Source organism: Colossoma macropomum, unplaced genomic scaffold (genome assembly GCF_904425465.1).
Source record: "Colossoma macropomum unplaced genomic scaffold, Colossoma_macropomum, whole genome shotgun sequence".
NCBI lineage: Eukaryota > Metazoa > Chordata > Actinopteri > Characiformes > Serrasalmidae > Colossoma > Colossoma macropomum.
This window is the reverse complement of record NW_023494791.1, coordinates 2,470,847-2,497,829: the sequence shown is the minus strand read 5'-3', so window position 1 is coordinate 2,497,829 and position 26,983 is coordinate 2,470,847. Positions and strand designations below refer to the sequence as shown.

General features: G+C 39.9%; 1 protein-coding gene across 6 annotated transcripts in view; it reads right to left on the bottom strand.

The window, feature by feature from the left end:
* Positions 1 to 26,983, bottom strand: part of LOC118810103 (arginyl-tRNA--protein transferase 1) — a 188,267-nt gene that overhangs the window by 86,041 nt on the left and 75,243 nt on the right. For all 6 annotated transcript variants that reach the window (XM_036573645.1, XM_036573641.1, XM_036573642.1 and 3 more), the window contains one exon: positions 20,443 to 20,475. In XM_036573645.1, the coding sequence (XP_036429538.1) occupies positions 20,443 to 20,475 (33 nt within the window). The remainder of the gene's footprint in view (positions 1 to 20,442; positions 20,476 to 26,983) is intronic.

Here is a 26,983-nt window from a genome sequence, read left to right as displayed (position 1 = left end):
ATGAGGAAAACTCAGTGCACTGTGAGGCAGCAGAAGCAAAGTCTAAGTAGTGGTTCAACTCCTCTGTGATTGTAGCCTCTCATTCTGGTTCTACAGCTCATGGATTCTTGTTACAGTGGAGGCTCTCAAGGGGAACTGGAGCTCCACCGAGCTGCTGCTTTTGTTAGTTTGCTGCTTGTTGAACTATCAATAGTTCTCCCTCAAGTACTGTCCAGCACAGTCTGATCAATTACTGATATTACTGGAATGGTCACATTAGTGCTGTGTTTTGCTTGTAAATTAAACTTCAGACACAATTTACTTAGTTTTTATCGAAAAAGCCATCAACAGAACGAGCCATAGAAAAGCTGTATTTGAACAAGAGGGCAACAGACACCATAGTCAGTCAGCAAAACACAAAACGAACCAAACCAAAACCAAACCAAAACCAAAACCAAACCAAAACCAAAACCAAACCAAAACCAAAACAAAAACAAACCAAAACAAAAACAAAAACAAACCAAAACCAAAACAAGCTTCAGGCTGGAACTACATTATTAAAGTAAATTAAACTGTAAAAACATACAAAAATTATCGTGTTATAAAAATTAGTAAGAAAACAAATGTAGAAAAAGACAAGATGGTCTTTTCAAATGGAATCTCAAAGGAAGGAAAACTAACTCCATGATCAGTAAAATCTCTTTATACTTCATATAAATTAGGTTACGTTCTGTCACAGAAAGACTGTCTCAGCCCACAAGAGGGCTACAGTCACCGTAGTCAGGTCAGCAAAACAAAACAAAACAAAATAAACCGAACAAAATAAAAATAAAAGCATACAACATACAATCAATGGGCTTCCGGTTGGAACTAAATCATTAAATTAAAACATTTTAAGAACATATAAAATTATTATTAAATTATCTGTTCTCTGTTACAATTATTTAAAATAACTAAAACAAAAGCTACTTTAATGATAATTCATTTTTTCGTCAGCAGTGTTACAGAAATACAAAGAAAACAATGTGGAAAAAGACAAGATGGACAAGATGGAGAAAACTCCAAGGAAATTTGATACATTTGGTTGAATTCTGTCAAAAAAGGATTGTCTCAGCAGTTTTACTCGTAAAACATTACTTAAATTTACATCTGGAACATAAGTTAACTCGTAAAAAAACCTTTAAACCTAAAGTTGCATTGAACTATATTTCATTTTTTACATTTTTATGTACAGATTTTAGTGATTTTATCAGTGGCGTTACAGTCAGTGGTGATAAAACTTTGTTATTGATGTTCTTCAATATACCAGGAACACAGTTCAGCCAATATGAGGCTTCCAGACTTGTATGTGAGATGCAGATGTGAAACATGCCCTGTGTGTTTGTAGAGCGCAGGAAAGAATGAATGTCCAGATAAGTTTAGAAGCTGCATATGTGCAGCACGAACACGGACTGTACAGTAGCCCTTGCTAATAGCTCCCAAATGTGGGCTCAGACCTTCTGCTTGTGCGTACTGGGCGTCTACTCGAGCCACACAGATGTGGGGGAGAGGCGTTTTAATAAAAGTCCCTGCATGAACAAAATCAATCTCCAAACTGAAAAGCGACAGGCAGGGGGTGTAATAGGACCCAGCTTTCTGGCTTACGTGTACTCAAATAGAGAGAGAGAAAGCGAGAGCAATCGAGACAGAGGTGGGGGGTGGGGGGGGTTGGGGGGGTGACACTGTATTTCTATCAGACACAAACAGTTTTCCTCTTTTGCGGTGACGCTGTTTGACATGAACGCTCACCATGTGTGCGATGTTTTCAGAATCCCACCAGCGTAAAAGCTCATTACCAGCTCAAGCCTTCACTCCGGGCTTTTTTAATCAACTGGCTTATTGGTGGGGGTGGGCTGGACTTCTCGCTCTGGTTTTACCCCTGTGACTTCAAACAGCCCAGCGGGTGGGGGCGGGTCGGCCCGCTGTGGTAACGGGATCTCCTCCGCGGCCCCTCGGCCCATCTGGGCCCGGTTAGCCCTGCTGGAACGCAGCTCGTTATCACGCCACCGGGGAGCCGGGCGGCTAATCCTGCGCCCTGAGAGCCCGTCTGACCATACCACCACCACCAATCACCGCCAGCCAAATTAAAAACAACACGCACTTACAGGAAGAGCTCAGCAAAAAAAAATCCAAGTACAATTTGGACAAGGTTCGTTTTAAACAGGCAGGTAGGATCGAAAAATAAAACTGCAGAAATAATAAAGTTATATTAATGTCGTGCTACAAAATCAAAACAGAAATAATCCTGGGTTATATTAATCCTGTGCTATGAAACAAACCACAGAAAAATTATAATAATACTTCTATTATTATAATATTCATTATTATTATATATTAATTTTTATGATTTATAAAAACGATAACTTCATATTCACCCTGTGATATAGAAGAGCCACAGAAATAACCACATATTAGACAAATCTCTCACCATAAAACAAATCATAGAAATAACTCCAGGCTATATTAATCCTGTGCTATAAAACAATCCACAGAAATAACCGTAGATTATGTTAATCTGGTGCTATAAAATGAACCCTATATATATAACACAAGATTATATTAATCCCATAATATAAAACGAACTGTAGAAATACTCCCAGGTCATATTAATCCCATACTATAAAACACACAGTAGAAATAACCATAGGCTGTACTAATCCCATACTATACAAAACTGTAGTAATAATCCCAGATTATATAAATCCCATACTATAAAATGCAAAGCAGAAATAAACATAGGCTATATTAATCCCATACTATAAACTGAACTGTAGAAATACTCCCAGGTTATATTAATCCCATAGTATAAAACAAACTGCAGTAATAGTCCCAGGTTACATTAATCCTGTGCTATTAAATGAACTGTAGAAATAACCCCATGTTATACTAATCCTGTGAAATCAAACAGTAAAAATAATCCCAGGTTATGTTAATCCAGCGTTATGAAATGAGCCATAGTAATAAACCCAGGTTAAATTAATCTCGTGTGTAAAATGCTATCACATTCTGCTAAAAATGAGTCTTTGCTGTTCTTCTGAAGTTTGGAGGTCCTCAGAGAAGCATTTACTGGTATTCTCCATGGACCAAATCAAGCCGATACACGTGGTCCTACCTTAAGTGCACGACTCTAAACATTATTTGGTTTTTTGACAATATAAAACCCCACAAATCACTGAGGCCCCGTCCAAAACTCCAAAACACACTGGACAATTCTTGAAGTTGGCACGGCACTAGCGCTGCCCGACCTCCTGGAAAGCGGTCACCACATATATCCCCCCCACATTTCCTACCAGGAACGAAAGTGCATTCCACATGTGTGCGCTAATTATTTTCATACAGTCCGCTTGTCAAACAGGCTCACTGGTAAAGCTATTGAAGTGGCTGTTCAAACACACGAGCGCGCATTAAAGGACATCTGAGATGAAGCGGGCAGCCTCAGACTGGCCATCAGGCGTGATTAGTGCTTTCTGGGAGACGCGTTTTTAGCGAGAGAACCGAGACGAGGCTGGCTTGTGGTAGCGAAGTCACAAAGCACTGGTATTTCCTCTGTTCATGACAAGGTGCCCCTTATTTCTGTCAGGACCAGGTCAGCACCGACGGAAACGGCTATTAGCGCAAAGCCAACCGGGCAGGCAAAGAGCTGCTGAGAGATTTTAAGGCTCCACCGTCTCACTTTTCGTCCAGAGCGATTACAAAATATTATCGAACGCTTTTGATCTCGAGTCACAGACAGTCATTTCTGTCCAGTATGAACTGTTCAGTATGTGTAATTCAAATATTAACCATTTTCAGTTCACACCGGTTTCAAACTAAGCACTATCTCTGTGCCTGTGTTTGCATAGCCGTGACCTCAGAGGGAGAAATCTCAGCACTTTGACCCATGTGTCACCTCGCTGGACGGCCTAATGGCCACACTTCTGCCACTGTGACGACCAGAAAAACATACATAAGAAGACAAGGTGGGGGGATGAAAACACCAGGGCACTAAATGGGGCCCAAATCACTAACATATGGCAGCCTGGCTCTCTATGTGTGTCTTTGTTACTCATTCACAGAGCAGGACGCTGTTAGACTGACCGAAAACTGGTGTAGTTAACATTCCTCCATCTTTGGCTGCACAATATCAAAACAAAAAACAGCACTGTCCAGCTCAAACACATGATCAGTTGTGCTGTGGTGCAAAGGTTTGGCCAAACTGCATATTTTTGTTGAAGCAAAAAGAAGTAAACACAATCTCTGCAGCTAACAGAGCCGAAACAGCAACATAATACATTTATTAAACATCTACAGTGCTTAATTTATTTGCATGTCATTATGTCATTGAATGGTTCACAATTCCAACGGTAGCACTTATTAATGCAGAAGTTTCAAAATAATCATAATTAATAATGATATTGAGTCATTCTTTGGAAATGTCCCTAGCATTTACAGACATATTACACTTGAAAAACATGTAAGGGTTACAATTTATTTATATTTTAAAATATAACAGTAAGTTATTATAACAATTACACCTTCTTGAGCCGTCAATTAAGCATTATTTAATTTTTAAATCGATTACATAGAACCCCAAGCACCACAGAAGAGCTCGTCCTCACAGTCATGTGTGAAAGGCTGAGGCCATATTTTGAGATAAAAAATGTTTTTCTGCCATTTTAACTACAATAATCTATACATGACTATGGAATATATAAATTAAATGACATAAAGAAAACAAAAGCCAAATAAATATTATAAAATATATAATGAAAGTTGTGGTCCCCAGGAGTCGTGTCACTGGTGTTACTGCACAACAAAAATCTCTTATTTTGAAATAAAAGTCACACTGATGACATCACTCGACTTCCTTTTACCTGTTTTCTGAGGATCTATGAAGAAAAGCTCATGGTGAGTCCACTGAGTCTTTCAGTTATCAGAGATTTTCTCATTTAGCTCATGATTTCATAAGAAGCTTTTAGCTGAAGTCACTGGTGTGACCCACTTTATTCTGAGGTAACTGTGAAAAAATAGAACACAAATGGATTAAATTCCATATTTTAGTGGATTTTCCATGATTGACAACATGTGGTTTGATGCTCTGTAGCAGCCGTTTTGTTAAATCCATTGTTCATTAAAAATGTCTCTGGTGTTCCTTTATTATGTGTAACACCAATGAGGATCAGTAACACCAGTGACTCCTGTGGAGAGACAGAAAAGTGGACGTTTCTGTAGAATCACCCTGTTACTGCTAATTGCATTAATAAGTGCTACCATTTGAGTTATTATCCACTTTCTTAATGACATACAAATAAACTAAGCACTGTACAAGTTTTTATTAATAAAGATATTAATTTGAGTGTAATAAGTAAAACAATGCATGTTTGTAAATACATTAGTCACAACCTTATAGCAGGAGCCCAATTAATGATCATTAACGTTTTAAAGAAGTATATAAATACCACATATGTAATAAGATGGCTCTTCAAGAGTGGTTCTATATAGAACCATGAACACTCCAAGAAGAATTTGCAAGATTAAAGGGTTCTTTACATGGTGAAACGGTTCTTCAGACTGATTGAGAAAGTGCTGTAGATGGTTCTATATAGAACTTTTTTGTGAAAAGGGCTCTATATAGCACCAAAAAAGGTTCTGCTATTGTTACAAGCTTTACATCGTAACAATAGAAGAACCCTTTTTGCAGCTACATAGAACCCATTTCACAAAGGTCCTATATAGAACCATATACAGCACACTCTGATGAACCCTTTCACGATGCAAAGAACCTTTTAATCATGCATAGGGTTCTTTGAGTGTTCATAGTTCTATACAGAACCATTTTCTATACTGAAGAACCCTTGAAGAACCATAATTCATATGAGTGCACTTAAAGAATTAAGGAAGTTTATGCATTACAAAGTAGCAATATAGTAAATAACTACTTAATAATTCAAAACAGGACGTGGACAATTTATTCATAATTACATAGTTTTTATGCAACTAAGTAAATGCTTAATGTTATAAGTGAAGAGTTTATTGTTATATAAATTGTAAGTTATATATAATGTTATAAGTTAAGAGTATCAGATAACTAAATCATTATTAATGAGCTGTAATTATTAAGGTTTCTACCATTAAAAAAAATAATAAATGTGAATCATTAATGATTCTAATTGTCCAAACTAATAGACCATTATGTTGTTGTCGTTTATTAGGGCGTCTTATTCTATTGTTACTCATTTTTATGCATATAATGCTGCACAGTTGCTTCATATTTGATTAAATTAACCTCAAACCATAACAGATCCACTCCCACGCTTACAGTCGGCAAGGTGTTCTTTTCATCAAATGCTGCTCCTTTTTCTCAAAACAAACTTTTGCTGTTTTTAACTACTGAGTTGTGTGTTGAAGTCAGAGAAGTCTCTCCTACATTGCTCCTTCTTGGTGGCTGTAATACAGCACCGTTTTACAACATGTGAACAGCTCACAGTGAGAGCTAGCCAAGCTAAAGTACAGCCTCCTCATGAGGGGGTTAGTTTAACAGGCTGTTACAACTAAGACCCCCAAAGTGAGGTCTGTGAGAAACTCATATTCCTCCATGTGCAATCAAGACAGTTCATTTTTTAGAAGGTTTATGCACAGATTCATTAAAAACATGTCGGAAGAAAACGTATCTCGTATCTCCATTTTTGTAATTTTTCAGGTTTTGACATAATTTGAAAATGCCTGTTGTCCTTTACACTGTAATGTAAATTTCATGATGAATAGACAAAAGAAATGACCCCAAACGACTTGGGAAGACGTCTGGTTCCATTGACTTACATTGAAAGTAAAGTAGGTTTTTTCCTTCTCCTGTAAAGTTACCATTTTGGAGATACGAGGTTTTGCTCAGACAACAGTGTTATGTATACACATATTTCAACTGCAATGTGCTGATACTTCTACCTTGTGTTCAAAAGTAAATATGCCACATTCGACACATTCGACCTCTTTTCACTGATCAAGTCAAGTCAAAGTTTATTTATGTAGCGCTTTTTACAACGGGTGTTGTCACAAAGCAGCTTTACAAAAAAACCCTGGTCTGAGCCCCCGTGAGTGTTGCCAATAGTGACAGTGGCAAGAAAAACTTCCTAAAAACAAGACGAAGAAACCCTGAGAGGAACCAAGACTCAAAAGGGGAACCCATCCTCCTCTGGACGATCTTACTTTAAGGAACGAACTATAACTGTATGTGTTTAGGTTGGAGAGCTTATTTGGTTCAAAAACCAAAGCTGTACTGAATAAATTGTGATTTGCGTTGATTTACCAGTTACCAGAGTTTCTAGCGACTGTCACAACGAGCTCCTCAGTCTGTTACAATTAACCAGATTTTTGTGTCCGTCTCCTTTTCTCAGTGAGGTTCTTCTTGACAGCTACACATCCTTTCAGACCCACAGCGCTGAGTCGTCTTCTCACAGTGGAAGGATGGACAGAAACACCTGTGGATGTTTTCAGATCTGAAGCAGCTTGATTTTCTCCTCTCTCTCAGAGATGAAAGCTTTAAGTGCTGTTTATCTGATGGGGGCAGTTTTGGGGTCGACCAGGGTCTTCCAGGTGGCTGTTAGGAGCTGTTTTCTGTGCAGCTTTCAATCAGTTTTTGGACTCCTGTTTTTCACCTTCCTGTTTTTTCCTATGCAAGTGGATTGTTTTCTATCTAATCCTCTCAGAAGTATCTGCTGAAAAATGAAGAAAATGTGCTCAATGGATTTTTTGACTGGAAGCTGAATGAACGAAGGCTGGTCTCTGACTTTTGCGTAGTACTGTAACTGCAGAGACATGAGATGACTCAGGTCAGAAGGTCTTTCTCGGTCAATCAGAAAAAGAGGAAACGTCGCTTAATGTTGGGGTCATGGACACACAAACACACCAGCCGTTTACCGGAGCAATCAGTGCTGGCTCGTTTAACCTGCCGTAGAAACATCGGGATCCGATTACAGATGCTGCCCGTCTTACAGCCTGACCCACGCACCGTTAGCATCCCGCCGCTGTCCTGCGGACCTCCGCTCTCTCAGGGTTAGCCAGACACGCAAAGCTAAGATTTCATTACCGATGTGTCCGTCTGTGATGATGTCAGAATAACATCACGCAGAATATCATCACACAGCACACGGCCGAGTCAGCTCACTCAGCTCACTCTGCTCACTCGCTCACTCCTCAGCACTCACCACAGCTGAGTTAAACAGCTGTGATATCAGAGAGGGGGGGGGGAGAGAGAGGGGGGCGAGAGAGAGGGAGAGAGAGAGAGAGAGAGAGAGACGTGGGGGATGAGATGCAGAGAGACGGGAGAAAAAGAGAAATACAGAGAGAGAGGGAGATATAAAAGATGGAGAGATACAGACAGAGTAAGAGAGGAGAGGAATATGAAGAGATGGAGAAAGTGCAGAGAGAGACAGGGAGAGAATGAGAGAGAGGAAGAGATGGAGAAAGAGAGAAGGGGAGATAGACAGAGAGAAACTCAGAGAAGAGACAAAGATAAAAAAGGTAGATAAATACACAAAAATGAGGAGACAGAGATGGAGAGAGAGAGGGGGGTGAGAGAGATACACAGAGCGGTGAGGGATAAGATGCAAAGAGAGGGAGGAAAATGAAAGAAATACAAAGAGAAAGAACACAGAGAAAAAGAGAAAAGATGGAGAGATACTCACAGATAAACAGAGAAAGAGAGGAAGAGAGTGAGATAAAGAGATGGAGAAAGAGTAGAGAGAGACATGAAGAGAATGAGAGAAAGGAAGAGATGCACAGAGATGGAAAGATATAGAGAGATGGAGAGAGGGGAGAGAGACAGACAGAGTGGTGGGGGATAAGATGCAAAGACCGGGAGGAAAAGAAAGAAACACAAAGAGAAACAACACAGAGAAAAAGAGAAAAGATGGAGAGATACTCACTTCCTCAAAGAGAGGAAGAGAGTGAGATAAAGAGATGGAGAAAGAATAGAGAGAGACATGAAGAGAATGAGAGAAAGGAAGAGATGCACAGAGATGGAAGGATATAGAGAGATGGGGAGAGAGATACAGAAATTCTTGAAAAGAAGGAGAGACAAACAGAGCCAGATGGAGAAACAAAGAGAAAGAGAGAGAGGAGGAGATGAAGAAAGAAAGGAGACAGAGGGATACTTAGACAGACAGACAGACAGACAGAAATGGGGAGAGAGAGAGATAGAGACAGAGAGAGATAGAGTGAGACATGGAGAGAAAGAGAGAGATAGAGAGAGACAGACAGAGAAAGAGAAATAGAGAGAGAAAGAGAAATAGAGAGAGATAAGGAGGTTCTGTGGTGAAAGTGGTACCCGATGTCCATAAAACTCGACGACTAATTACACCACAGCGCTGTTAACGAGCGTTTCCCCTCAGGACAGACGCATCGCGGGCCAATAAAACGCCGTTTAACAAAGCCAAACAGAAACAGGCTCCCCAACGCCTCTCTGAGCGGGGGCGGGACAGGAACACAGGGGGGCTGCAGAGCGCCCTCCACACACACACACACACAAACACACCTGCGTAAACTGTACCAGGTGAGCCAGCGAGCCCTCCGGTTTACTCCTGACCTCGTACGGAAAGTTCAAACCATGTCATTGTTTACGCTCCAGACCGCAGATGCTCACACAGCGCTCGCCACACAGCATTCAGTCAAGACTCCACATCTGATGTTAATTGCCGTAATAAATCAGCACGCATTACTGTAATTTCCAATGAACACTGTAAACATGCAAACAAACACAGACCTGAGGTCACCTGGTGCCTGACTCATGGACCGCATCCAGCTCAGACCGGGCTGTTTAAAACCGGGCAGACACAAAGTCCTTATAGGAAAATCTGTTCACCCGGTGGTCATCTTTCCAACAACACCGGGCAGTTATTTCCAGCCATACGAGACCAGACGTCTCTCAGTTTGAACGGAGAGACCAAAACACGCAAAACTGAAGGTCAAATGATGATGACCCTTAAAAAACATATTTAAAATCACTGAGTGCGTATACATGCACTCAATAATCCGATCATAATCGGATTTCTGCAGGTATCCGATTTTTCAAATGGTCATGTAAACACCATACTCCGATCTAGAAATCTGATTAAGAAATCTGATGAAGAGGCTGGATTTTAGCTCAGTAATCAGATTTCTCAGTGCATGTGAACTCTTACTCTGATTTCTTTCAGATTTCTCAGTCTGAGCATGTGCGAAAACAGACGGCAGTACCGGAAAAAAGCGAGCAACGTCGCCGCGAGAGGCAGCAAAACACTTTTGGAGCGACGTTGAAACCGAATACGTGCTCGAATAATGAAGGATTTAAATATTCTTCATCTTCTAGATGATGTTTGTTCATATTTTCGGGCAAAGTTTTGCAATGTTTATAAAAAACATCACAAAGTTTGAGTTTTACGTTACGTTTATTTGTTTATTGGCTGGTTTTAAAGCAGAAATCTGATTACTGTCTGACTCATGTGGACCCAGAGTTTCCCCATTATCTGATTACTCAAGCGCATGTAAACGTGTTGATCGGATTACTGACGAAATCTGATTTTCTGCAGTTATCAGATTATTAAATGCATGTAAACACACTGACACTGATATCACAGGGAGAGCTGGAGAATGACTCGAAATTGTAAAGAGTGGGCCTTGACGTCTGAGTCCATTTACTACAAACACTGTAGACTTTATAAAGGCTCTTATGCTCTCATCGGCCGGTGCCTAAATTGTCCAGTTTCATCGCTGATCATCTCAAGTCACAGTTTATTTATATAGCGCTTTTTACTACAGGCAGCTTTACAGAAAAATCCAGGTCCAAGCCCCCATGAGCGTCGCCGATGGCGACAGTGTCAAGGAAAAACTCCCTAAGGTTGGGCCAACACTACACGATTTTTTGCCAGATTTTAACCCCAATCGGCCCCTTGCGACGAATGCTCACAATCTGAAGCGATTTTTCCGGTCGGTAGCTCGATCTGAAGCAACTGATTGATCTGCTGAGGAGAAACAAGTGAATCTTTAGCCCTCCAATCAAACTCCGCAGTGATCAGAGACCCTCCGATATTAAAAAACATTGATATTTACGACTCAAAACGTTCACGAGTCCTGAGGCGTGAGACGGTCAGAGATTTACTCAACGGCTGATTCAAACAGCCAATCAGAGAGCTGGAAGAGTGCAGAATCAGGGGAAAGAGATGCGCCTGAACAGCAGAGCGGAGACAGAGGCTGAGTGTAAAACACAGGCAGATCAGGCCCAGTGAGTTCAGCTGTGTGTGTGTCGTGTGATCTGAGGAGTTCTGGGAGTTTGAGTTCTTGTTCGTAGCCCAAACCTGTTATGTGTGTTAAACTCTCTCTTTGCTCTGTCGTCTGGTCTGAGCGCCTCACGACAGACAAGAAAAATTCTGTGACAAACTGACGTTAAATTTGTGACGCTCTCCGTTTTAGACACCCGTTAAGATTTTAAAAGTTGTGTAGAGAACGCCCAGCCTAAGAGCAAGAGGAAGAAACCTTGAGAGGAACCAAGACTCAGAAGTGGAACCCATCCTTCTCTGGTCGACACCAGATAGCAAAACAATAACACGAGCAAAATGAACAGAGAATCGTTTCACTCTACAGGACTTGTGAACATTTTGGGTCACAAAGAGCAAACGTGTGAAAATATCTGGAGGCCTCTGATCACTTCAGAGCTTGAATGGAGGACTGAAGATTGACTCGTTGCTCCTCTCACAACAGACAATTCACACCATCGATAACTCCCAACCTGAGAAATCACTGATTGTGAGAAACTGCGTGAAAATGGTGTTAAAATCAGGCTATAATCATGTAGTGTTGGCCCTGTTTAAGTGATTACCAACGAAATACGTTTGGAATTACTTGGACCATAAAAAATTATCAACCAACTTTCAGACTGAACTTTGGAGGTGTGTCTGCAGATTTGTTGAGGAACTGAAAGTGAGTCTCCTGAAAAGAATGGAAGCTGGAATAAAGGGAAAGAGTGACACACTCGAACATCTGATAGTAGATTTAGTTGTTGTGTAACTTTGTTGTCTGTTTTATTTCCTGACACTGAAAAATGAATAACTTGTACTTACTGACTGTTATCGGGAAATTAAATGAACAAAGGCTGGTCTCAGGCTTTTGCACAAGGATTTAAGATCAAATCCATGCGAATAAATGTTTTATAAAAGAGCCTCAGGGCTGGGATCCCCCCTTATAATTCATCAGTGGGCTGAACAGTGGCAGTAAATCACATCCACTTATACGAGGTGGAATCCCCAACAGCAGATGTTTGCGCTTTACAGCAATCACAATCTGACTCTCAGCTGTATGTGCAGCACTACAGCAGCACAGCGGCCGAGTTGACAGCTTCAAATGATGTATGAACTACTCTACGTCTGATTCTTGAACCTTTCGTCGGCTGTGTAAACGGGTGGGAACAGTTTCAGTGCGTGAAATCAAGTGCCAGCCCACCAGCACATCATTTACATATCATTTACATGAAGCACAGCCTAATTCAGGCAGGTGCTTCAATAGGGAGCCAATAAAATGTCAGCATTCAGTGAGCCAATGGCTGTGCTCGTGGGCGGAGTTTGAGGTGAAGTGGTGAGCGCACTGCGCACAGTGTTAAAATTATGACCACTGGAAAGAATAAAATATGAAATAAACAAAACATCTTAGTTTTTTAAAGATGGTAGAATGATCTGCTTGTGTGGTATGATTATTCTCCTAAAATGACATATTTAAACACTATTACTGCAGTGTGTGAGATGCTTCTGCACTAGCTGTGCTTTGTATTGGTGATTTTGTGGGCGGGACAAATTATTATTATTACTATTATATTCTATTTTTCATTCTTAATATTTGTATTAATATTTGCGAGCGTAGGGCTGAAAGATTAAACACTGTTATATCAAAATCGCAATTTGAAAGAGTACAATTTTCAAAACAGAACAGCTGCGATTTTTATTATAGTCTTACAGTCTATTATCGACAACACTGATACGATGTTTTAAGTAGGGAAATTTTACCTAATAACATGGAGCTTGTGAAGTGCTGTGACATCACAGCCACAAATAATTGGCAGGCTGGCACGCTCTGTTAACAGTTCAAGTCTCAAGCCAGAAAAAATATATGCTGGTCTTCTTAGCCAAACGCCCCATACCTCAGTTTATACCCCAATTATAAACATTTTAATTTAAATCATAATGACAACATTGGTCAGAAAAATCATACTTAAGTTTGGTGCCAATTCAGGGGCTGCGTCTTTCGGATGGATCCTTCACCAGCCAACATATCCCGAGGTTCACTGCGTGCCGGCGAGGATTCAAGAACATGGCAGCGTCAGCAGAGGAGCGAACGGCGGCTGAGGAGACACTTTAAATGTAAGTATTGGGTTTAAACTGAGCCGAATAGTGAACGATACAAATGTTAAAAAACAAAAAAAACAATGTGGTCTGAAGCAAAACTTACGCTAACATTTAGTTTTGTTTTAGGGAGCAAAGAGCCGACAGAGAGGAGCATCTCCAGCTCTAATAAATGAAACAATAAACAACTGAAATCAAAGTTTCTCCATTTTTAAAGAACTTTAAGAGAACTTGACAGGAGCGGCGTTTCGTGATGCAGCGGTCAGGGCTGGGAACAGCAGTGCTGTGACACAAACAGGGAAATCTGCCATAGAGCAGACCGTCTCATTTCGGTTCAGCCTTCGTGGGTCTAAGCAGCCTTCGGAGGATGAATCCCCTGAATTGAGACACACCGTCAGATATTTTCCAAAATCATTCAGCCCCAAGTATTTTGTTGTTCAACTATTACTCTCACATTTACACACTTCTACCAGACATGGATTCATACAGATACGCCAAAGATGAAACCGATGGAGAACAAAACCGTGAGTGAAATTTAAGCGTGCTCTTGTTATTTGACCGACAGGCACTCAAGTCACATCTTAACTGACAACTCAACCCTTAAACGACTTTCAACTTAAGAAATTTCAGCCTGATAGGGGGAAAAAAAAACATGAAAAAACTGAATTAGAAGTGCCAACTTTAAAGCTGCACTATGTTAGTTCTGGGGATTTGGAGACCTCTGTGGTGGAAATATGCAATTGCATGCAATTTAGGGTAGAACATTTTGTAACATGGGCTGTGCTTCAGAAAGTTTAAGCAGAAATTTTTAAACATGGTAAATTAATGGTAATTATGTTTAACTTATATACAGTTTGACCTACAATACGTATATTTAAATTTACAGCTTTAGCTGTAACCCTTCAACTTAAGCGTTTCACATAAGATAAATACTTGAAATACGAGAAGCTACTGAACTCATCAGCCAGGAAATCAACATTAAGTAAGAACGTTAGCGTTATGCTGTATGAAAACCGTATATGACATCAGTCCCCTATTGTGGTGCAGGCTCTACGATCCTGCTGGTTCTATGGTTCTAGCTTGAAAACAGCACCAAAAAAGCACAGAATAATAATGACGCTTTATCAGGCCAACAAAATGAGTCGTCATCTTACAGCAGCAGTTTCTGGATGTCATGTGAGCTTGTAAATGAAGAGCACCAGAGGTTAATTGGACAAACTGTGTGAGCATCTCTATCGTGTGTCAGCAGTGGCGCTGGGTCTGAGGCATCTGGCTGGAGGGCTTGACGAGGTGCTAAAATCCCAGCACTTATAAACATTAACGATCTTCATTAGCACCAGGCGAGAGGGACGCGGGCTGCTGGGGGCTAGGAAGGAGCTCGTTCACCTCTTCTGCTGCTCGTTCACTCTATCCTCCCCCTTTTAAAAAAAGGTCTGTTAAATAAAAGAGCGCTTAAGCCACCTGCCATTTCACCAAATTACTGGTGCCCAGCTGAAAACGCAGAGCATGACGGCAACACGGCCCGGCTGACCCCGCCGCTTGTTTCCTGGCATTTCAAAAAAAGAACCGCTTCATTTCTCAGCAATTGGGGGTGGATTTAAACAGGACAACGCAGCGCTCCGTACAGCAGGTAATGAGGGACAGAATGCAAACAACTGGCCGTTCCGCTTCTCTCCGTGCAAACGCTCAGCATGACTTCACTGACCTGTGCAGATTGGTTTGTTTATGGTAGGGACAGCAGCGCACAATCTAGCAAGGACTTTTTGTATAGTTAGACAGGTTCAAGCACAACATGCTTTGGTTTCCCGGAGCAATGTCATCTGTGATTTCTCACAGCAATCAGATTTTTCTCGCCGTGGTACCAAAAAAGCATTTTTCCATTGTAAATGTTTTAATTACTGAGTTGTCACAGAATTCACTCCTATACTATTTTAATCTCGACTTGGTGGCAGTAATATAGCAGCGTTTAGAAGCAGATAAACAGCTCACGGTGAGAGTCAGCCAGGCTGAAGTACAGCCTCTACACAAGGGGGTGGGGTTAGTTTAACACGCTGTTATACATAAGACCCCCAAAGTACAACTCCATACAAAATCCCACCCATATGCATTCACTTTTAAAAAGTGTTTATGCACAGATTCACTAAAAACATACTGTACACACACGTATGCATATTATATGTATTGTTGCTGTCGGAACAAAACCTCGTATCTCCAAAATGGTAACTTTACAGGAGAAGGAAAAAACATACTCTACCTTTAATGTAAGTCAATGGAACCAGACTTTTTTCCAAGTCATTTTGGGTCGTGTCTTTTGGTCCATTCATCATGAAATTTACACACCATGTAAAGAACAACAGGGCTTTTCAGATTACGTCAAAAACTGAAAAACGACAAAAATGGAGATACAAAGTTTCTAGATGTCCAAAGAAAAACACGATTTTTTGTGATTTTTACTTTTCTACATCATTTGAGCCTGGCAGCTGTTCTTTATACTCTGTGAAAATTTCATGATGAATGGACCAACAGAAACGCTCCAAAACTGCTTAGGAAAAAATCTCTTTCCATAGACCTACATTAAAAGTTAAGAACATTTTGCCCCGTCCTGTAAAGTTACTATTTTGGAATTTTTGAGATTCGTGTTCTTCTTTGAACAGTGACGAAATATATTATTTTTTATATATATATATATATATATGTATTAGGGGTGGGTATCTTTTCGATTCGATTACGATTCAGAGGCTGCGATGCGATTATAAAACGATTATCGATGCATCTTTTTTCTCTATACAGGATCTCTATCTTCCTACTGTCTGAGGACTTGGTAGTTTTAAAGCAAAGTATTTGTAATGATCCATAATGTAAATGCATTACGGATCATTACAAATACTTTGCTTTAAATATCTAAAATATCTTTTATTAATAAATCAAATGGAAGTGATGTGGCAAGTGAACTAGAAGGCTCTCATTCAGAGACGCTGCTGCCACTCATCTGCGGTAAAATGCGCTGTTACCCTGAAATAAGGTCCAGTGGTGATGGGTGTCCATGCAGCGCGTTACAGCCACCCTTCCCGTCTTCTTTAGTGATCTTATAACTTCAGTTTTGGTTTTGTTGTAGAGAGTGTTGGGGGGGGGGTCTGAATGCTGAATCTCGGCTCTAAAGTGTGCAGCATAGCGCGAAAGCCCTGGTTCTCAACGACTGAGAACAGACAGCAGGTCACATAGCACCAAGCAGTAGCGAACGAAAAAACAGAGATTAAGACGAACATTTGGAGACTTATTCGCATTTATAAGCAGCGCGGTTGGTTAAATCTGCAACGAGAGTTTAAAAAAAGTTGCGAAAATGAACTCGCTTCTCTTTCGAATTTTCCCGTTCCACCTTAAATGGTGCAGCAGTTACATTCGGCGCCTAAGGCAGAATTTAAGGTGAAACGGGAGAATTAGAACAAGAAGCTGGCGAATGAGAAGCGACTTTAGCCTCGTAAAACAGCCGGACGCTGAGACATTTTACAAGAAACTCTTCTAGTTTTGAAGAAACGTTTTCTGGCGGAGATGGGAGGAAAGCAGCTATAGCTAAAGCTTAAAGTAGAGCGGAGTAAATCTGCGCTCTCGTTTATATTTTTAGCCCATACTAGGACATCAGCACACACTGGACATTAAATGTTGCGGCTCCCAAGGTGGTTTGACGATTTTTGAAATTTGTGAATCGATTCAGAATCGTTCACGTCCGCATCGCGATGCATCTAAGAATCGAGTTTTTCCCGCACCCCTAATATATATACACACACATACACACTTTAAATTTATCATGCTGATATTTGCTCTTCTGCTTCACGGTCAAAAATAAATTTCCTACTTTTCACAGGACCTGTTTCCACTAATCATCTTTATTATAATGAATATATCTTACAACAAGCCCCTCAGTCTATCCCAATTAACCCCCACATGAGGTAAATAGTTGCATTTCCATTCACTCAGCTTTCTGCTGAACTGTTCATAACCAACAGGAGCTGAAAACAAAGTTTATGTTTTCATTTGTGGCAGAGATGTGGAGCTAACGTATAAAATAAAACTAATCTTCCTCAAATCCTTTTAAAATTATTTAGGAAAATAAAAAACAAACTGTGTTAGACTGCAGTCAAGTAGCTCACACCCTAAATCTTAAACTACACAGTGTGGGATTTTAAAGCGCCCATATTATGGAAAACCAACTCACTGTTTATGAAATAAGAGTTTGTATTTAGTATGTAAACACCGTTAAAGTTGAAAACTACAGTACAGTTCACTCCCCAGTCCATATATAGTAATATAGCTGCAAAAACAGCCTGTTATGAATTCACTGTTTTTATGATGTCACAAAATGTACACATAATCGACCTAATCAGCCTATAGCAATTTAGTCCCACCCACTCACACTGAAAATAATACTTCACAATAAGAGTCCCACATAATTCTGCTGCTAAATGCAAATTTAATAAGACTAAAATATTTATTTATTTGTATTTATGCTTCTACTAATATTACTACTAATAATAATAATTCTTCTTCTTCTTCTTTTTCCTCTTCTTCTTCTTCTTATTATTATTATTAGTAGTAGTAGTAGCAATAGTAATAATAATTATTATAATTATTATTATTACTAGCTGTAGTTGTGGTTTGTGGTGACAGTATAATTGCCCATGAACACTGAGTAAGATGTGTTTAAACAAACTCATACCTGGAAAAAAAAACATACAGGACCCTTTTTTCTCCATATTTTAGTTTACATCATTGGGTAAAACGTTAAATGAAAAACTCTGGCTGGGTGATTTGAGTTGCTGAGCCCTGGCCTAACTCTTATATTTGTTAAATACATTTTGATCAAATTTACACTGAAAGTGCACCGGTGGGGGAAAGAATGGCCGGCTGTTGAGCATCACTCTCTCCCAGGTGTATGTTGCCTGACGTTAGTCTCACACATCACAGAGAGGCTATTTTCCACCTGGTTCCCCTTCAGATCAGACCACGCTCCCTATTTGTTTTCTTCCCCTGTTGTGTGTGTTTATGCGAGTGTTTCGTCTGGCTCAGCCGCGCTCCATAAAGACACGCTGTTCCAAGTCTTGTCTGGCCACCACATTTTCCACTGTTATTCCTCTGCTGGACCGAGAACGGTACCAATGGGACAAACAATGCCAGTTCCCTGAACAGCCTCACACGCGAGCCATTGGGATACCAGGACACTATATTAGCTGTGCTACAATATAACTAGAGCTGCACTGATACTACTTTTTCCCTTCCGATACCGATACTGATATACGATCCTCTAGTATCAGCCGATCCCGAGTACCGATACCAATACTAACTCTATCTAACCTAACACACTTATAAGCCACGATTCTTTTATAATCACATTTTTTAAAATATTTTATTTTGGTAAAATCTGTGTTCTGCGTCACACATAAAACACACTCAGCCTGGCTAGATGGCATTCACTTGTTGGATTATATTTATTAGATGCTTAAGGAAACTTATTTTTGTTTATTAACTGTATATATTTAGTATTTACTGTTATAGAATTAGCAGTAAGAACCATGTTTAACAACTTAAGCAAATGTAAAATATCTTTATTTGAACAGTGTTCAGATAAACCTGTGGTGTTTACACATCAGCACAGCAGCTTCTCTGGCTCAAAAACGGAGTTGAATGTTTTTCACGTCCAAATTTCTCGAGTCGTTTGTCTCAGACGTGCGTCTTGCTCACTTGCGCTGGGTCTCTGAGCGTCCGTTCAGTAGATGACCGTCGTTCACGCTGTCAGTATCAGACTCTCAGTGTTTTTTCTGGCTTGGTTGAAGCGACGGGCCGGGAGACCTGCTGAGTGAGGCAGCTGACTGACAGAGGCGCACCGCAGGCTTGGCTAGTGGACACACAGGCCCCGCATGCAGGCTGCTATGCTAAAGGCTAAATCGAGGCTAACGGCCATTGTGTCCGGCGGTTCCTTCGGCTCTCTCAGTATCATTAACTCAGACTGTGAGTGACCACACAGTGACAGACGACTGATTACTAAAAGAAGCAGCTGAGCCGTTCAGGTAAGCGGATCCGTTAGCGTGTTCAAAAACTGCCATTACTCACCACATCAACATCAAACCGCACCAACCTTCATCTTAAGTGGGGAAAATTTACCTAATAACACAGCGTTTGTGAACCGCCATTGGAGGAGCTGGACCAATCAGAAGTAAGCAAACACTCATGTGCTGTGACATCACAACCACAACTAACAGGCAGTCTGGCGCATCACTTTCAGTGTTCAAGCCTTAAAGGGGAACTCCACCAATTTTTTTAAAAATGTCTGAATGTAAACAGAGTGATTCGGAGTAGTTCTGGTGTGAAATGGTTGATTGTAGAGACTTTCTTTACAGTGGTGGTGATAGGAACCAGGGGTCGCCATGACTACAACACAAATATAGACATTTTATTTACTAAATAGTGAACCTACACGTGCCTTCTGATTTTATATGGAATGTTTATCATGATAAAATGGGAAACATTGAAAGAACACATTTTCTTTGGGGACTATTTTGCCTCACAACACCCCACATGTGACCCTGTGAACCAAATAAATGGATTAACAAGACGTTTTAGGTCAAAACTTCATCACAAAACTGTTGTCAAACAGTGTCTCAGTCATCAGGCAGTGAATTCATAACCATTTCATGTAGTAACTTTCTGTGAGGGAGCTTTTAGAGGTGGACGTCTGGTTCCTATCACCACCACTGTGAACAGTTCTGACTCGGTACGTTTATCTAGAACAGAGCGTTTCACACCAAACCACTCTGAATGACTCTGATTACGTCTTAACCAGTTAATTATGTGGAGCTTTTGAAAAATTGTGGTGTTCCCCTTTAAGCCAGAAAAAACAGATGTGCTGGTCTTCTTGGCCAAAAAGTCAGGCCTGAACATTAACTTATAGAAAATAACTGCAATTTAAAGCGCAGTTATAATATTGGAAAGAAAAATTACAATTAGATATTTTCCCCGAATTGTTCAGCTTTAATACAGCATCTAATATTGAAAAAGGACAGAAACGATCATTTAATAATAATAAACTTACCTCTAGCGGCGAGTCACAGAGGAACCTCTTAAACTGTGAAGAGGAGAGAGAGAAGGGAGAGATAAAAGAAATGTTATTCATCAGCACAAATAGTGCTGAATAGTGCAAATAGTAATTTCATATGTAATTAAATTAAACATAAATTACTCAATATTTAGATCTATTACATGAACAAGCATAACATTAATGCACTTAAACACACGTGACACGGCCTCCCTGACTGCATGATTAAGTACGTCCCCTTATATTCACCCTCTGTTATATTGACCCACTGTTAAAAACCTGCAACAACTGTTTAAAGTCCTCTGTTTGTGTCAACATCTGGCAGTTTTTATGCATGTTGCAGAATGCAAACATCTGTCTTAATGTTCAGCACTTTTCAGCATCATTCACACCACAGCCCCCTTTCTCTATATGATAATCAAAGGCCCAAACTCCAGTCTTGCAGGCTCTCCTGCCCTGAACATTTTCAACTACTTTTACCCCAAAACACCTGATTCAGCTCATCAGCCCACTATCAAACCTATTTTTTGTTTTGTGGCAAGAAATTCAGGAAACTGTAGAGCTCTGTAGCTCTACCCCTGTATTTATAGGATATAAATTCACACAATACTTAAAAATATTATGTGTATTTACTGTTTTGATATCTATAAATATCAGTAGTCATATCATGTTTTGTTGTAACAATGAGTTAACACATTGTCTACAGAGAACACACAAATATGTCTGCAAATTTTAGAGCACAATTTCTTTTTATTTGCTGAGTTTAACAAAGTAGAAAAAAAAATGTGATTTTGAGTCGTGGTTAGAACGGTTCAGTTTACCAGTTTTACCAGGCGGTCTGACCTCAGAAGAACCATAAATATGTGGAATTATTATAGTAATATTTATTTATTTAAAAAAAAAAACAAAGGACAAAGGTTTCTATGGCTATCTAACTAGATGCCTGGTTAATCTGAAATTAGTCTGAAAAGTCAGGCGGCACAACCAGTCAGTCAGATGGAGCAACGAGACCAGCACAGTTTAATAACTGAAACAGGCAATTAAAGCTTTGACAACACTCACCATATCTAAAATATAAAATGCACACATATATGAATGCAAATACATATACAGATATTAAAATGGACGTCTTTTTAATGAGATTTCCAAAACTTTTAATGTTTAACCCATATACATCTTTGTGTGCTATAGATTCTTTGATATTAGATAAGATACACGCTGTTAAAACCACAAGGAGAAAATTTTGCAATGTTTTCCCAAAACCCAAAAAAAAATAAAATAAAAAAAAGAATTAAAACATTTGTTGTTTTTAGGATCAGAAGCATCCTAAAAAGGAAATAAATACATTTTAGCAACAAAATCAAAGCTTTGGTCTCTCAGAGTCAACATGCCCCTCAATGACGGTGCACTAGAATCCTAAAACCCTCCGTGAAAATGTAAACGCCCCCTCATTTATCCAGCAGCAACCCGCAACCTACACACACAGCTCCACTCATAAGTTTGCCGGTTTCCTCCTCTTGTTTGAGCTTCAGGTGAGCAGAGTGCGGTAACAGTGATGTGCAGAGAGAAGCCGACCCAGCACAGTGACTTTTAGTGAGGAGGTTTTGAGGCTGCTGCCTCTTTCATCTGTTCCTTCTCTGCTCAGTGGATCTGCTTTGTTTACTGACTGGACGACTCTCGGTGCCTGTGGATAAGCAGAGCATGTTTCTAGGTTTAGCTCACAAACCGAGCTAAATGAGAAACAGGAGCGAATCTGCGCTCGACGTACATTTGCAGCCGCACCACTCACACATGTACGGACACATGTGGACACACTGTATTCCGGAAACCTCTGTGATGTATGAGGTGTGCTTACGCAAAGACCTCGCAGCCCATGTTGGACAGAGATGCAGGAAACACTGCATCATACTGAAGATAAGCTGCATTGTCAATGTATGCATTCTGCCTTGAGAACACAACGGCAATGCCAAAAGCAGATTTATGAAGATTGATAATGTTTATAAAAGCAGTCATACATTCCTTTAAAAAAGAAAAAGAAAAAGAAAAAAAAAACGTCTGTGTGTCGTTTATATCAGACGGTCTTTAGAGGGGATTTCCAAAGTTTCTGCATAACTCATTGGTTAAGATTAGGGGTGGGCAATATGATGATATTTTATAATTATTGTGATAAATTATGTCACAACAGGCTTTTCTGAACATATTATGGATATCATCAGTACTTACAGACACTGACTAACTACATGTTTCATTATAAAGTGAGCACAGTTAGGCCTGTCAGATTGAGAGCAGTTAGTAAAACACCGAATAAAATCACTGTAGTTGTAGGTTTATTATTATTATCATTATTATTATTATTATTATTATTATTTGTGGCACTACAGGTTACAACTCATTAAATCTCAAAAAAACTAGACCTAAATATTGTGATACATATTGTATATTGTGAAAATATCTTGTGATATATTTTTGCCATATTTCCCACCCTTGCACTCTAAAAAAGATGGTTCTTCAAGGGTTCTTTAGTAAAGAAAATGGTTCTATATGGAACCATGAACCCTTAAAAAACCCTGTGAATAATTAAAGGTTTTTCGTATCATTAAAGAGTTCTTCAGAATGTGCTGCAGATGGTCCTATATAGAACCTTCTATATAGAACCTAATTTGAATATATAGCACCCGAGAGGGTTCTTCTGTTGTTACAATGTCAAGCTTGTATACAATAGAAGAACCCTTTTGGGTGCTATACAGAACCCTTTTTTAAAAAGATTTGTATAGAACCATCTAAAGCACATTCTCCATCAATCTGAAGAACCCTTTCATGATGCAAGGAACCTGTAATCATTCACAGGGTACTTTGATTGTTCATGAATCTATATTGAACCATTTTCTTTACTAAAGAACTCTTGAAGAACCATCTTTAAGAGTGTAGTTAAGATGTAAACAGAGTGATTCAGAGTGGTTTGGTGTGAAATGGTTCAGATGTCTTTACAGTGGTGGTGATAGGAACCAGGGGTCGCCATGACTACAACACAAATATAGACATTTTATTTACTATCCAGAGTTTCCAGGTCAAAACTTTCTTAAAACTATTGTAAACAAAATCTCAGGCAGTGCATTTACATCCATTTCATGTAATAACCTTCTGTACGGGAGTTTCTAGAGGCCAAACTCTTCAGACACCTGGTTACTACCACCTTCACCACCACCAGGTTCATCTAGAACACCGCATTTCATACCAAACCAGTCTGACTGATTCTGCGTACATTTTTACAATTTAATTATGCAGAAAGTTTGAAAAATCAGTGGAATTCCTCAATAATAACGGCCGATACTGAGCTGCTTGCTTCTGTCTGGGATCTGGGAAAACTGTGCTGTTTAGTTTTGTAGTTAGTTTTATACTGTAATGGGGTTTCATGCTAATGTCTTTTGAAGAGCCTAACAGTCACTACTTACTCACTGTTTTACTTCGATTACAGCAATGCAGACTAAACTGGTGCGTTGCACACCAATACAGCGCATCATTGAGGTTATATCAGCAAAAACATGTAAAATGCATCCAAACTTGACTTTTATCATGCAATTCAAATGTAAAATGTGTATCTGCAACTGCTAAAGGGTGATAGTTTGTTCTTTCTTTAATATGTCAGAGTCAGACTGTTAAGACAGTGAAAATGAAACCTAAGTATGTTTTTCTGACTTTTTCCAGCTGTTACACACAGAAATGCACATGCATATACACATTCTGCATTTGAATTTGAATTACATCTTTAATAAAACACTCACACTAGAAATGCAACTGTAAATACACAACTGAAGGAGCAAATCTGCATCTGAATTTTCCGTATAGCACATTATACACAAACAAAATTCTTCTATGAGGAGAACTGAACATGTATATTGTTTAACACTGAGTTTCCGCTGTACTGACTGTGTGGCATCACTGTTACTGAGCACTGATTGGTTGGCATTACTGCTACCGAGTGCTGACAGGTTGGCATTACTGCTACCAAGTGCTGATTGGTTGGCATTCAGTTCAATTTTAATTTTATCTGTGAACATTACTGGATACCACTGTGCAAAAGCCAGAGTCAGAAATCAAAGAAGCTGCTGGAGTAACCACCCCACAAGGTTCTGTACAGGTACATTTTTTGTTCAAGGTACAAACAGTGTAAATGTTCCCTCAAAGCTCCAACAGTAGTTTCAAGGTCTGATTGTGAACCTTAAATAAGTTTCTCCAGGTGAAAAGTTCGTATTTGTACCTTTTCATAACCGAATGTTTTAAACAGAACAGTAAAATAAAAGCCTGGAGACGAGACGGGGTGTGTGGAGTCAGTACAGCTTAGAACATATCATTTCAGTGGATTATGGTTCAGTTATGTTCCCTGACTGAAGGTACTGAGATGGAGCCTTGAGGGAACCACCCCAGTGACGAGAGGGGAACTGACCCAGAGACAGTTTAGTACCTTTATTTCTGAGAGTGTAGAATCCAGACCTCAACGTCACTGAATGTGTTTGGGATTACTAAAAGCAGAAAATGCAAAACCAACAACTACGACCGAACTTGGAAAAATATCTCTGCAGATTCTTTGAGAAACAGAAAGTGAGTCTCCTGAAAAGAATGGGAGCTGTAATAAAGGTAAAGAGTCACTGAAACTCACTAAACACTGAAGAATAATGTGATATTATATTTGGTTGTTGAGGCTTCTGTGTAATTTTCTGTAAAATATGTTTTCTGCTTTTATTTGACCTTGAAAAGAAACAGCTTGCGCTTAATGGCTGTTTTGACTGAAATTAAATAAACGAGGGGTGGTCTCTGACTCTGGCACAGTGCTGTACGTACTCCGTCTCTATTTCTCTCTCTCTCTGAGTAGACGACTCCTCCAGGCGCCACAGGGATGAGTGTTATCTTCAACCCCCCGCTAGTTCACCTCATAGAGAGAGAGATCCAGCCAAGAGTGTGATCACACACACTTAACCTCTCTCTCTCTCGCTCGCTCGCTCACACACACTTAGCTCATAATGGTCAGGAACTCTGTCCAAGTACAGAGCTCTTAAATACAACTCTCAGGACGTTGATAGGTCCAGAGAGAACGCACAACTATAAAAACAAGTAATTAAAAGAAGCCATCGCTCATTTTCTGAACGTGTGTGTGCTGGATTCATGCACTGCTGTCACTGAGCGCATTCATAGTAACATGCTCTGCTGTAGAGTAGAACACAGCAGAGGTTCCCAACTGTAGACTGTCTGATACCGGGCCGTAGATCAGTCGAAACCGGGTCATGGTTTGTTCAATACCGGACCATGGATCAGCTGACACTGGACAATGATTTATTTGATCCCATGCCATGAACAATTTGGTTCGTTTGATACTGGACCAAGAATTGCTTGATACCGGGCCATGGATCATTCAAGACCGGGCCAAAGATCACTCAGTACCAGGCAAGGATCGCTCAATACATGGTAAGGATCGCTTGATACCAGGCCATGGTTCATTTGATACTGGACCATGGACTGTTTGCTTCCAGGCAATGGATTGTTTGATACCGGGCCATGGATCATCTTACACCGAACAATGGATCGTTTGATACTGGGTCATGGATCATTTGATACTCAACAATGGATCGGCTGACACTGGACAATGGTTCATTTGATATCGTGCCATAGATCATTTGATATCAGCCAACGAATCATTTGATACCAGACTATGGATTGCTTGATACCGGGTCATGGATCATTTGATACTGGGCCAAGGATCCCTCGATACAGGGCAAGGATCGCTTGATACCAAGCCATGGATCATTTGATACCAGACCATGGATCATTTTATACCGAACAATGGATCGCATGATACTAAACCATGGATTGTTTGCTACTGGACGATGGATCATTTGAGACCGGGCCATGGATCATCTAACACCGGACAACAGATCATCTGATACTGGAAAATGGGAATGGATTGTTTGATACCAGGCCATGGATCGCTCTGGTACCAGACTGTGGGTCGTTTGATACCAAGCACTGGCCAGGGGGAGTCAGCAGCCTAACCTCTGAAACCTAATATTTTACTGCTATCACTAAAATACAGAATATTATTTTGACAGTATTTTAGATTTAAATGTTGTTGTTTACATTTTATGGAATTTTAAACATCCGTGTCCACCAGTGGCTGCTTACAAGTTAAAGCTAATATGAATACAGTCAAAAATGAATTAACTAATCCAAAAAATAATTATTTGGGCTGAAAATGCAGCAAATATGAAGACACAAATGATACTAAGATTCAAAAAAAACATTATCTAATCAATCTAAGTTAAATTCCAAAACGGAATCTGTGTAGATCTGGAGGAAAAAGCCTTCTGTTCGGAACAGAATCAACAGAAGAGCCACATTTATATATTAATATCCATCAATTTACAAAAAGTCTGCTGGTTTATCTTCCTACAACATACAGTACATCACTAAACTGCAGCTAATACAAAGTGATGCATATAAACCTTCCTACGTTAATCGATATAGCCTTTTATACCGAGTACGTGAG